The 14,173-nt window shown below is 41.8% G+C and overlaps 1 protein-coding gene across 4 annotated transcripts in view; it reads right to left on the bottom strand.

The window, feature by feature from the left end:
* LOC107503175 (aldehyde oxidase 2) overlaps positions 1-14,173 on the bottom strand; it is a 72,383-nt gene that overhangs the window by 49,469 nt on the left and 8,741 nt on the right. For 3 of the 4 annotated variants that reach the window (XR_001595158.2, XM_016131123.2, XM_036237202.1), the window contains 5 exons: positions 11,574-11,663; positions 9,091-9,171; positions 7,183-7,327; positions 5,861-5,953; positions 944-1,095 (listed from right to left, as the gene is read on the bottom strand). Coding sequence is in view for 3 of the 4 variants with exons in the window: in XM_016131123.2 (XP_015986609.2) it covers positions 944-1,095; positions 5,861-5,953; positions 7,183-7,327; positions 9,091-9,171; positions 11,574-11,663 (561 nt within the window). In the remaining variant the exon portion in view is untranslated. Of the gene's footprint in view, positions 1-943; positions 1,096-5,860; positions 5,954-7,182; positions 7,328-7,964; positions 8,189-9,090; positions 9,172-11,573; positions 11,664-14,173 lie in introns of those variants that run through there. The other variant, XM_036237204.1, reaches the window with a different exon arrangement.

The raw sequence follows: 14,173 nt of genomic DNA on the forward strand, positions 1-14,173 counted from the left end.
ATACCCTCCTCCTCACGAGGAGATGGAATCCACAGTGACCACCCAGGTGGCTGCAGTCTGGGCTGGAATGCGGTGAGAACAGGGAGTCCCCGCTCCTTTATGTAGAGCTTGCTTTTAAAGTTCTCATTTCCACTGAGCTGGAATCTGCCTTCCTGGACTCTCACCTATCGGTCACACTTCTGCCCTGTGTGAGCACGTGAACTAAATCGCAGGTGTCCTCAGTAATGTGCGGATATTTGGAGGGAACTCTACGGGCCCTTTGACTGCCCCCACCCCTGCTGCTCCTCCCAATGGTGTGGTTCCCAACTCCTCATTGTCCCGCCGCCATCTCCTCACGGGGCTCCGGGGCGTCAGTCAGAGTTCTTGAGAGGGGGACAGAATATTTTGGAATCACTTGAAGAGATTTTTTCTAAAGAAACATGGCCTCCCCCGGTTCTCCATATCCTGAGGATTTCTGAGAGAGCATTTAGGGTGTGTAGGAGAGGGAGCATATGTATTTTGAAAACCCAACTATGTCTCTTCTACTTTCTGATTAAGATCTAACCAGATCTTAAAGTATGCCTCCCAGATGTGAGCATTGTCTCCACCTGTGGTCTCAGCAGTCTGGAGTAGAGAAGGCTACCCTCCTTATTTTAGGGACTATACTTCTGTTAATGCAGCCTAAGACAAAATTATGTTCTTGGGCAGTCTTATAAAATTAGCAAAACCATGAAGTCCTTTTCCCACCTATATTGCTACTTGCCTATTCTATTAAACTTGACTTAGACTCCTTCTTTAAATATGTTATTAATGTCTGTCAAATAGTAAATATTTATTTCTTGTGCCTGTTGTTTCAATCCGGTGAGACCGTTTTGCAGACGGATTCTGCCAAGGCCTATTTCAACATTTCCATGAGATTAAGAAGTAGGTGCAGTGAGCCTGACGACTGTCCCAAGGAACATACCGCCATGTTCCGGATCTGCTGGCCGGCGAGGCTCTTCAGGTGCTTCAAGAGGGCCCGGTAAGTCTGACCTTTCTCCTCCGGGAGCTCAGAGACCCTTTCAGCCAAGATGTCCTTCACCTGGGCCAGACTGCAGCCAGCACCTATGGTCAGTCCTGGAAAGCAAATTTTTTTCGTAGGTGAAGGAGCAGCTGACTTGTGTTCATAGCGCCAGGGCCTTCATGTTTGACTAGTGCAGTGACTCTCCACACGAGGGTCACTGGGTACTCAAAACCAGCACAAACGCACCCCCCTCCCAGGTCAATTAAATCGGAATCTCAGTGTGGGGCTTTTTCAAAGGCTCCCCTTGTAATTCTTCTGTGCAGTTGGAGTTAGAAACTCCTGGGCTGGTCTACACTTTTTTTTTTCTTTTTTTGGAACAAACAAGGGAATAGAGGCTAGAGAAAAGGACTGACAGTAACAACCAGGAGGTAGCAGACCTTACTAGAACTTTCTATGACGCCCTCCAGACTGACCACAGTGAATCTATGCAAAGATGTTTTGTAATTAAGGGGGAGAAATCAGATGGCATTAAAATAATGGCAAAAGTCTTAGGTTATTGTCTAAAATCAATAATGCTTTGACTGCCGACATGTACCTCTATGGTAGTCTCGATACTCAAAATCTTCAACAAGTCCCATGAGGGGATCTGGACGATCAGAAATCAAACGAACACGGCCCGTGCGAGGAGCCGCCCCAGGTATTCCGTTGGCTGTTGTTGGGTGTGGGAATGTCGAGGATCCCCAGAGAGGGGCCAGGGAGCAGGAGCAATGGGAGAGCAATCAGGAGGTTTGGGGCAATGCTATTTGCTACCTGGCGAGGAAGTAATTAAAAACATTTAACAACTATTGCAGCCATACTTGTAATTATTGGCAGGATATTAGCATTGCCTTTGAGGTTTCTCTGTAACAGAAATGTAAAGTGTTGAGATCAATCTTTGAAAGTGAAGAAGTCACCCAAACCCTCAGAAGATAACTTAGTTGGCTGTTTAAAATTAATCCTTCACTCACTATCAGGTTCAGAATGTTTCCTTATGTTCCTAGTTTGCTCTGAATTTATATTATAAATTTTTATTAAATGTTTTTTCTCCATCTATTTAGGTGACTATGAGATTTTTCTTTTACTATGTTAATGTGATAAAGTAAATGATTTTCCAATGTGAAGTCTTTCTTATATTCCTGAAAGTTTACTTGGTATGATAAAGATATTAACCCTTCACTTTCCTGGGGTTTGCAGGACGAACCACTAACATGTAGAGTCTGAGCACATCCAGGGCCGGGTTTTAACTGCAGTTAGTCTCTTTTTATCAGGTTGCAGGCTAGGCTTTCATTTTCTCTTGTGAATTAATTTTTTTTTAAATTAAGTTTATTGGGGTAACATTGGTTAATACAATTATATAATTTTCAGGTGTACATTATAATTTAACATCTCTATATTCTATTGTGTGTTTACTACCCAAAGTCCAATTTCCTTCAGCTACCACATATTTGACCCCTTTTACCCCATCTACCTCCCCCTTTCCTCTCCCCACGACCCTCTGATAACCACTAGTCTGTTGTCCATGTTCATAAGTCTCTGTTTTTTTGTCCTGTTCATTTGTTGCTTTTAGGTTTATATCCCACATATAAGTGACATCATGTGATTTTCAACTTTTTCAGTCTGGCTTATTTTGCTTAGCATGATTTTCTTGAGTTTCTCCATGTTGTCCCAAATGGCAGTATTTCATCTCTTCTTATAGCTGAGTAATATCCCATTGTATATATATACCACAGCTTCTTTAGCCAATCATCTATTGTAGGACACTTCAGTTGCTTCCATGTCCTGGCCACTGTGAATAATGCTGCTATAAACATTGGTGTGCAAATATCATTATGGATATAATTTTTTAAGTCTTTGGGGTAAATACCCAGTAAAGGGATTGCTGGACCATATGGTAGATCAATTCTTAGTTTTCTGAGGAACCTCCATACTGTTTTCCATAGTGGCTGTACCAATTTGCAGTCCCACCAGCAGTGTATGAGGGTGCCTTTTTCTTCTCGTGGAGTAATTTTTGAGAATATTTCATCCTCCCATATAGCTTTGTTTTTAATCAACATTAAAATTGTATTTGACACATGTTTCTCTCACCTCAGCCAACGTACCTGCACAACACCTTCAGCTACTTCAATACTCTCAGCTAACCTGATCGATTATGGAAACCACTAGCTGCTCCATATTATCCTTACACTGAACAAATCTTGCCTGAAAGCAACTAAACTCCTCCTCCTCTCTGGAATATCTCAACCTAGAGTTCTCACCCTGTTTCCATTTCTGGGTCTCATAAAAGGCCCTCGGTAATATGGTACCCCACCCCAGATCCATCCGCAATGGTCCGTTGCTTCCCATCACCACAGGTTCCACTGGAGTTTGGTCTTTAATTTCTGCCAAAGTTATGGCTTTATCTTTTCCCACAAGAGAGCTGGGATAACCAAGCTTGCTTCATACAATTCTTCCTACCCTACAGACCCAGAGTCTTATTGGTAGGGAAGAACCCAGAAACAAAAATATCATTATTATTATCATCATCATTATCATCTTTTTTAAGGTCAGAAGTATCACGCAGCAGGACCATCTCTTATTTGATATAGGTAGAAAAGGGCAGTTCAGCCCAAGGACAGAGTAAAATGTCAGCTGTCTGCTCTATTGCCCGAGTACTCATAAATACAGATTTCAAATTCAGGTTGAGTTCAGACAACCCATTTGGGAGCTTTTGTTGGGCTATTTCTATTGCTCACATTACCCCCTCACTTTGTGCTCAACATGATACCTCTGTACTAAGAAAATTATTTTTACAGTATTTCTCTTCATATTTTATTTCATCTTTGGTTGCAAAATCTGTTTCAATGGAATCGAAAAGAACTTTAACTTGGTTTGATTCTCAGGACGTGGATCTTGTTTTAACTCCATGCTTCTCAGAGTTCATGGGTCTTATGAGATAAAGATGCAGTGACCTTCTGGAATGCTTACTATACTAAAGATTTTGAGGAGAAAAAAATGTGTACCGAGCTAAACATGTATGTAATATGGCGGGCAAAATCTAAATAAACAGACGCTTTCACAGAAATTTATTTCCTGGGAAAGCTGGTGGGGTGGGGGGCACATCTGTCTTGGCTGCCTGCCACACGTGAGTCCTTCACTTTTCAGCCTTAAGAGAAGATTGAGGATCCTGGGAAACGTCCCTGGAGGCCACTAGAGGGCACTCACACCTTAATTTTAAGAGGTCCCACCTGAGGAAGGCATGGGATTTGTTTCCTCACATTTCTGAATCTGGCTCTACTTTGCCTGCAGAGTTCAAACTGAGCAGTGCCTTCAAACAGCCAATCGGACAGCTTTGGGGTAGGCCGAGCTGGTGAAAATGGTAGTACGAAAAGAGCTCTGATTTGCAAGTGGACTACGTGTGGCTTGGTGACTTAGCCACCAGCCAGTTTAGAGACCTTGGGCAAATCTACTTTCTTTTCGCCTCTCTGCTTCATTACCTATAAAATGAGGTCCTGGAATCACAGTGAGAATTTTTAATTGTGCCCTGAAGAGCTCTCTCAAGGGCACATATAGCGAACTTAGCGAACTTAGGGGCGGGGGTGGGTGGTGGTGGCGATTCGGATGTTGAAAAGTCTTCCTTCTCCTTCAAACAGAGCTGCTTATTTCCATTTACTTCTTTAACTTAAGATCTATTTGAGGACAGTGTTGTGGTGCTCAGAGAAGTTTGAAAACTGTGGGCTAAGTGACGCCTGGGGCGAGGTTAGGAGAAGGGCTTTCCTGCCTACTGCTGCTTTAACTAGCTATCTACACTCCTAGTTCACCCATTTTACCATTTCCTCTTCTTCTTCTCTCCTTTCTGTCAACATCAAGATTTCAGGTAAATCTAAGCACATGTCCCTCATTTTCTGAGTGGCACTCAAGTGCGCTTCCTGAATTGTCCCAAGGCTGAAGCTAGGAAGCCATGGGTCAGGGGCAAAACCATGAAGGGCCTCTTCCCTTGCACATAGGAGGGGCGAGTCCAGGGCAGGAGGCTTGCAGTGATGATGATGGTAAGAGGCCAGGAAGGTAGGATTGCAAGTCAGTCTTGACTAAACCTAGCCTCCTTGTTGGCTAGGTTAAGAAAGTCATTATTCCCACTCCATCCCAAATTCAAGTTCCTGACCAAGTCATTTGTTTTTTTCCCATTAAGTCATTGACTGACACTTATATGCATTTATAGTACCCATATGCTAGAAGCTCTGGGGGGTGAGGAAAGGCATAAAAGCAGGTTCCTTTTGTCAAAAGCTTGTTGCGCATCTTGAAGACAAAGTATTGTATATTTCCTTTCTACTTTGTTAGTGCCCTCCTGCCTGATGACAGCCGCACATAGTGGGCTCTTAAGGATGTCATAAGAGATTGGGGGTGCTTGCCCAGGCCGAGCTTTCTCCCACTTGGCCTCTTGCTATTGCCCCCAAGAGACAAATAGTATTTGAATGCCAGACGGTATTGCTCCTATTTCCCCCCTACAAACATCCTTAGTCCCTGGAATGGACCATTCAACCTATGGAAAACACCAGCTCTCTCTTGCTGTCTTCCGATCAAAGTGACATTGCAAATTTATTGTCTCTAGGTCACCATGATAGTTCACTGGCAAGAATCCTGCAGGTGACTACAAGGTTTTGAATGATATCACGTGAATACCTTATATTCTGTGTAAAGGTTTTGATAATAAACTTTCATAGTGGGAAGGTACATCGCATCAGAAAAATGATGACCAGTTGGAAATAGGGCAGATGAAACAAATGTGTAAGGAGGTTCCAAACTATTCGGCAAATGGGAGTTTAGTGCAGGGATTGATATTATACAAGAACGCCAGGAACTCACCCTCGCTTGTTTTAGACACTGTATTCAGCTCAGAAATCCTAGCAGGAGAGAGGAGAATTGGGTGCCAATGTCCTTGAGATTTCATTGCAGGTCCTGAAAAGTAAAAATGTATTTTAGAAACAGGAAAGAGAAAATGCCTTTTTTTTTTTTTTGGCATTTAAAATTTTTCATGAAAATTTCTGGTTACTAATTTTAAAAACTGAAAATAAATGAATATTGATGTAAAAGCAGTGGCCAAATACCCAGCCAATTACCTTTACAGTGCATGCTCTCTCAGTATATATATTTATTTAGACACTCACTGCATGCAGATAGGAAGTAAAATAAATGAGAAGTTCTTAGAAAACTCTTGCACATGGGCACCAGGAGACAGATATTAGAATATATATAATAGCCAAAACTTAGAAAGCACTCTGTATCCTTCTATGGAAGGGATGAGTAAATTGTGCCCTAGTCATATGGAATCTAGCACAGCTACATTCAACCAGGTGGCTGAATTTCAGCTCGAGAATATCAAATGAGAAAAAAACAAAACAACAACAACCAAAAAAAAAAAAAAAACTGCACAAAGAAATAATGTTTCGGTCTATTTATGTAAAGGTCAAAAATCGGCAAAACTAAATGACATATTGCTGAGGGATTCAAATATATGTGGTAAAACTATAAAAGCAGGAAAGAGACTGATCAGCACCATATTCAGGCTAATGAATGCCTCCAAGATGAAGAGAAGGGGATGTGGTTTGGAAGGGGCCATGGACCTTCGAAATTCTTGGTAGAGCTCTTGTTCTTAAACTGGATGTGGGTGATGACTGGGTGTGCACTGTTAACATGCCCGTACATATTTTAGAAAATTCTATTATGTCTACTCATTATTTAACAAAAACAATATGAAAAAGGACAAGATAAAGCAAATGATTTAAAAAAACCCTCTAATACTTTTTCTTCACACCTCGAAAGGTAACCTACATACTCTCGGGGTCTCCAACTTTGGAGGCCATTTTATTATTATAATATAATATAATATAATATAATATAATATATATAAATAATATATATAATACTGTTTATATTATAATTTTAGTATTGTTATAATATATACTTTATATTACTTATATATAAAATTATATAATTAAATGCAATTATCATATTATTGATATATAACATAATAGTATATTTTATAGTGTATTATTCTATTTTATATTTTACTACAAAGGATAAGATTTTTGTCCTTAAAAAGCAGTGTTGTAGACTGAGAGCTGAGTAGGGGACCGGAAGTCCAGCTTGGCAGTAACGATGTCATGAGAACAGTTGTAATCACTCACCCAGTGAGGTGTTGCCAAGGATGAGAGGAGCTTCAGGGTGTTTCACTTTCAGCTCCAGGAGATCCTTGAGGGTCCCGGGAGAGATCCAGGTAACCCTCTCTCCGTGAAAGTTCAGGGTCCTTTTCTCTGGGTTCTCTGCCATTCTCTAAGTGCAAAGGACAAGTGTGTATGCGCATGTGCACACCCGTCTTCCTGGGTCATGCAAGACCCTAGGTGGAGGTATATTCCTCTAGAAAGATTTCTGGGGTCCGCTTGACAGAAGATACTCACTACACCCACTGGCTAATGCCTGAATTTCCACGGTTAGATATTTACTCCTTCAGTTTAAGTCTTGTTAATATGTAGCTCTTTGGAGACAAAGTGACAATATGAGCTAGCACCTGTCATTGACACTTAAGTACAGATTAATTTAACATAATTTGATATTATGGCCTTAAAAATCATAATTATACTAATGCTCCTGAATCACTATCTTCAGCTTGGATTTTCCTCTGAAATCTAATCTTATATATCTGAATGAGTACTCGATGTCTTCCCCCTAGATGTGTAATTGGCATCTCAAATTTAACATGTCCAAAACAGAACTTCTCATATCCCATCTCCTCCTAAGTCCCTAAAAAGGACACACCGTGCTGCTCCAAGGACTTCCTTTTCTCCACACATGGCCACTCCCCTTTCCAGAGTCAGCCTTGACTCCTCCCTCTCACACCCCACATCACATCCATCAGTGAGTCTTGCTGGCTCTTTTTCCAACATATATCCAGATTCCGCTTGCTCCTCACCTGTACACCTGGTCAGGCACCCCCATCTCTTAGGATGGCATCAGTGTCCTGACTGGGCTCTCTGCTCCTTCCTTTGCGCCTGCGCAGGCTACTCCCACACCAGCAGCCAACGTGACCTCAGATACCAGTACAATGTTAACAGGAGAAGGCGCATGCCCCTGTGTCCAGCCTCCACTCCAGCGTCTCATCTTACACAGAGCAAAAGCCTCAAGTCCAGCATGGTCTGCCTGCCCCGCCTTCCCCCCAGCCAGGCTGGCCCCTGCTCGGCCCCTTGATCAGGAGAGACGTTCTCCTCCCCTTCGCACCTTTGCTTTTACTGTGCCCGCTGCCTGCATTGCCTGCATTGCCCTCCCCCCACATATCTGGGCGGCGGCTCCCTCACCTCTTTTAGGATGTACTTCAAATGCTACCTTCTCAGAGAAGTCTTCTCTGGCTGGATATTTAAAATTGCAACCCCTTGCATTCTATCCCCTTTCTCTGTTTTATGTTTTTCTACTCCTCACTTGGTAACAAACTATATATTTATTATCTATTGTTCTGCTTATTTTCTGTCTCTCCCACAGACTCCTTAAGGTCTTTGTGTTAAGTTTTGCTCCCCGCTGTATATTCAGTACCTAGAACAGGTACTGAATCGTTGCTGGATAAATAAATACTTATTAAATGCATGAAAAAACACGCCAGAACCCCTTCAGAATTAGGTATTTTATAGAATAGGACCTCTGAATGCCTGAGTAGAGAGACAGGGATGCTGAGAAGGGCGAGGAATGGGAGTGGGTTGGGGGGTGTTGGAATTCTCTTCGGGATCAATGTACTATTGTGACTGGAAAGACCAAGTTAGAAACTGAGCAATGCTGTATCGTCCGATATAGTCAGCAGGGACACATTCTAGATGACAATGATGAGAGTAATGATGATGTCATTTAAAAAATATCCTCAGACGAGGCTTTGGGGAATGTGCCCAGGGCATCAGTCAGGGGTTGGTGAGCTGGGCAAGGAAAGGCATCTTGATCTGATCAAACATTTTCATAATTTGACAATTTCACAGGAAGGAAGGAGTGGTTTTAGAAAATTGAGTTTATAACCAGTGACATTTAAACAAGCATATAAAACACTTAATTCATCTTACCAAGAGTTCTGGGGGAAATATGAGCTCCTGGGTAGGGTCCAAAGGCTGGAACTCGTCTTTTGTAAATAACTCTGTGGAAATCTTTATAAAGGGCAGAAGAAGATGGCACTGTCAGCCCAGCTTAACTGGAAACAGCATCATAATTATTTACATTAATTATAGGCAAAATGAGCATAGTTATAATTCTCCTTGACCAGGGAAATAGTTCAAACCTAATAGTTTTAAGTAACAATTTTGTTCTAAGAGAAATACTGATTTTCCATTAAATGATACTTAAGAAAGAGTATTCTGGGAGATACTTTAAATAGTACACCATGGAACACCAAGTCTATAAAAAACTGTCAGAGGTCAAATAAGTTTGAGGAATCCTCTCCACTGTATCACAAACAACCTTTATCTTTTCACCTGTCACGACAAGATTCAAAATGCTAAATGCTCTGAGAAGTCTTGTAGCATAAGTAAAAATGACTAAACATAAATGCCCACGTGTAAGCACACACACATGCCCCATTAACTTTAATAACAGCAGTTAACATTTATGGGGTGCTTACTTTCCAAGTGCCTTTACATGTATTAGTAATTTATTTAATCCTCACAACAGCTATACGAAGAAAGAAAATTATCTCCATTTTACCAGGTAGGAAATTAAAGCACAGTGAAGAGTTATCCAAACTGTAAACTTGTCTGAATCAAACACTTATTCCCAGAAAATGTTCTTGAACATGTTAGAGAAATTGGGAGAGAATTATGAGAAGGAGGGGTAGGAGGTTGTGTGCCAGAGAAGAGCATGGGGAGTTATCGGGGGCACACAGATCTGGGTTCATTCTCAGCTCTGCTACAACTCTGACCCTTCTCATGGAAAAGAATTGAACTTTTCCGAAGGTTGAATGGAAATATGTGTATTTTGAAGGGTAATCGAGACACTTAGGTGAAATGGCGTGACATTTGTCAAACACTCCCCATCTTTTTCTATCTCTCTGAGGTCTTCCCAGGATCTAGAAAGAAAACTTGCAACTGTTTCTTGTAAAGGTTCTTAGCAGGACCCCAGATGGAAGCATTATAGGCCAACATATGAATGATCAATTTTTGTGTTAGCTGGAATTAGAAGTGTAAGCAGTACCTGGGAGCAATACTATGACATATCTCTAAAACCTGGAAATAAGACCATATCTGAGAATTAAAATGTAAGATAAACGTAATGAGGAATTAAAAGTTCCCCTTAATGGGTGCTAGGCCAAGATGTAACAGTTACCCAATGGAAGATATTAACATAGCTTAGGGGGAAAGAGGGTCTGAGGGGCAGACACTGGCCAGCCAGCTGGTCTACCCTGGTGGAAGAGAGCGGTCTTCTAAGATGTCACCCTTAAGATTATTCAACTGCTCTGTATACATGCTCACCAAGCAACCTTCTCATATTATGGCTTCTGATGTGTGTTTTCACATAGGGAGAGGACATGTGGCTCAGTGATTATAAGATCTACTTTATAAATGAATGTTTCTCTTTACAAATGAATATCAGGGCACATTTCAGTTTAAATAGCAGGTTCTTTTGAGTTTGGTTCAGGTGAGTCTGGTGGCTTCTGGAGCCCAGTCTTTGCCCAGATTGAATCCCAGAAACCACAAAATCGAGAATCAAACTTTAGAAGGTACTGACCCCCTCCAAGACACTGATCCTCTGTGAAATGGTCATGGGGTGTGTGGTGGGGGAGGGGGCAGCCCATTTTATTTTGCAACACTCTTCTGTTCCATTGCATGCCTTCTTCAGACCAAAAGACGGTGGCAGTGGGAGGCAATGAATGGGAACAAGGTAGATCTGAGGGATAGAAATGGATACAGGAAGGATGATGGGCTCAGTTTTCTTTAAGGCCAACTCTATTCTCTCAGATTTCCTTGTCTGTGGGGAGCTGACTCTGTTTTATCCTGTATTTCAGCTTCTCTAAATAATTTATTTAAGACCTTGGCAGTGGGTCTGTTTTGGAAACTAGTATCTCTGAGAGAGCAAAGCCAGGGATTAGGATGTTTCAGGCTGGATTCCCCAGCTGTGGGGCCATGAACTTGCCACTTGACTTTGGATGAGCTCCTCAGCCTTCCTGAGGCTGCAGTGCCCTCTCTCAACAAAGGAGGAAACAGTGATAGAGGACAACTCTGTGTGAGTGGCGGTGGGCACAGAAACCCACTTCCACCCGAGGACAGGACTCGTTATTACTGGGATAGGTCTTTTTTCTCTTGTTTGAATGTTCCAAGCCTTCCAAGACAATAAAGGGGAAACTAGGAGCGTGGGCTGTGAATCACCACTTTACTCAGCTCCCCAGTGAAAAGCGATTTACTTGTGTAGGCACTTTAGACATTTGTAAGTAAAGCAGAAAATGAACTAACGAGCACAGTTACAACAGTGGGCTGGTATTAAGCAGTACTCTCTAGGGATGGGGGAATAGGGGAGGCGGGAGTGGGGTGGGGAGGACGAAACAAAAAGAGGGACTCACATCACTGTTCCTGTCATGTGAGAAAGAATCCTTTTCTCCCTGATCCAAGCAGCAGTTTCCTGTTCCTTTCTGTTGACAGCCATTTGACTCCTAGGAAAGAGAAATGCCTTGAGATGGAAAACTTTTTAGCAGGTAAATGAACGTGTGCCTGGAAAGTTTTGGCCATTTAAATGAGACTCCAGATATTTTTTAGTCACTTTTGGTGGTTTCTATTGTAATAGATAATTACAAGATCTTTTTATCTTTTGCTTTATTTTTAAAGTAAAATGATACAGATGGAATTGTAAATTATATAATATGATATATGCACCATATACAAAACATATAATTAAAACAGTAATATATAATATAGAGAAAAGAAATAAACTATCATTATCCTATTCCACTGATTATTCTTACATAATATATATTGATACTATATAATACAACATACTTTTTGTTTTGCCTTTTTGTTTATTTATTTTATTGTTTTGTTCATTTATGTTGTATGTCTTTTCCCATATCATTAAAAGTATTTAAAATATAATTCTGCTGATTGTATAATAATCCAGCTTTTAAAGATATACATACATATATATCTTTGCACAGATAATATATACACATATTTATACACACATATATATTTTTAAAATTTGATGGTGATGTATACTTAAGTTTTCCCCTGCATTTTGTTACTACAAATAACATTGTAATAAACATTTCTGTCTTTACTTGTACAGCTTTACGTACATCTCTGAATTTTTTCTTAGGTGGCCTCCTAGTGGTAGAATTAATTGCTAAGATGCTTTTCGGGGAAATAACAATTTATCTATTCCCTGGGGTATATAAAATTCAAAAACACTGAATGTTATCATTTATGTAAGAACCTTATAAAAAATAAAAAATAAAGGAAGATTTAAAAAAATCACTTTGGTTACCAGACATTTGGGATCTGCATGGGACTGACGGAGAATTAATGGGCAATCGATGAATTTTAAAGCAGATTTTTATTTGCCAGCTCTTTTATTTCCTATTTCTTCCAAATTCACCTCTTGTGTCTTCTTCCTTAAACAATTTTTTCTAAGTACCTAGCAAAATACTTTCTGCCAGATACCCCAGTTCTCTGTCTCTGCTAAAATGTTCCAGGCTGCCATCTTCCTAAGTCTGTCTCGGAAGCAAAACAGCTGGGCCCAGCTAGCAGCACTTTATCTCTTACTCAAAGCTCTGAGAGGTTTTGAGGATGGGATGGCCAGTGATAACAGACACACCCAGTCTTCTCTCGGCCTAGTAGACGTGGACCTCGGATATTCCTGCTGGGGCTTGGTTCCTTTCACGCATTGAGGTTCCTGGTGCCTGCTGGCTTCAGGGCGGGTCTCCGAGCACATTTTTGCCTTTATCCCCAGATTCTGTGCTTATAAAGGTGGATAACACCCATATTCCAGAGGGGTAGCGGTTTCCTTTAACTTACTTTATTTGTACTGCACAAGTGCTTTTCCATTTACACGAGTAGTTTGATGGGTATTCATTTTATTTCTCGGCTTGTCAGCTTTGGCTCCCCCATGTGGCAGAGTCTGGGACATGCATGCAAGGGAGACCTGCCCGGCTCTGGGGAATGGGGCACATCACCTCTACTATTTGTGGACATGGGACAAGAGAACAGCTGGGGGCCCCCTGCTGCCCTTCTCTCCCCACTTTGGCTCTGTTCTGCACTGTGAGGGGCTTCACATACCCGCGTGAGCACCCCAACCCGGATGTCCAAGCTCTGTCCACTCCCTCCAGAAACAGCCAGCAGTCACTATCCTTTGACCCAGGGGTGGACACACTGGCTGTTCTGATATGCCTTAGGTAGATGGACTCAGGGAGAAGCTTGTGTCAGGCCTGGGAATGGGGTTAAGGTCGTATCTGGAGACTGGTCTACAAAGAGGTGAAGGCCATAGGTGACCAAGTCACCTTGCCTGGTGGCCTGAGAATGGCTGGAGGAGGGGTCATTCAAAATGTGGGGTCTCTCTTGCTTGAGTCTAGAGGTGGTACTGCCCACATTTGTCCAACCCTCCACAGAGAGTGATCAGATATGCTCATCTGGTCTTCCCATCAAACCTATTCGAAGCATCAATAGTATCCTCAATAATGCTAGTAACTATTTGTTGAGTTCTTATTAAATGCCAAGCAAGACTTTGCTACGTGCTTGGCCATAAGTTCTTATTTTATCTTCGCAGCAGCTCAGTGAGGTATCCTCATTTTTCAGAGGAAATTCCCTGTTGCTCTCGGACTTAGGGTTAATTTTGGATTCCACACTGTGTATTTGGCTTCTTCATGCTCACACTTGCCCACTGGTCTGGACTCCTGGGACAAACCTTGCCTCCTCAAAGCAAACTCCAGTCCTTCGCTTGTCTCCTTCCATTTGCTGGAGCCCTTCCGCCTGTCCTGTCCTGAGGCTCCACTTACCTAGTCACGGAGGATGTCTGCAGGGCTGGTTAGGTCACCTGACTGACCTCGGCGGTGTGCCATGAAACATCAGAAAAGGTGTAACGTTCACCCCGTCCTCAACAAATCGCTGAAACTCCCAAGAGTCAGTTGGCGCTAACTCATTAGTCTCCCTTATAGTCTATTTAGAGGGTCTA

Source organism: Rousettus aegyptiacus, unplaced genomic scaffold (assembly GCF_014176215.1).
Source record: "Rousettus aegyptiacus isolate mRouAeg1 unplaced genomic scaffold, mRouAeg1.p scaffold_m13_p_2, whole genome shotgun sequence".
NCBI classification, from domain to species: Eukaryota; Metazoa; Chordata; class Mammalia; order Chiroptera; family Pteropodidae; genus Rousettus; species Rousettus aegyptiacus.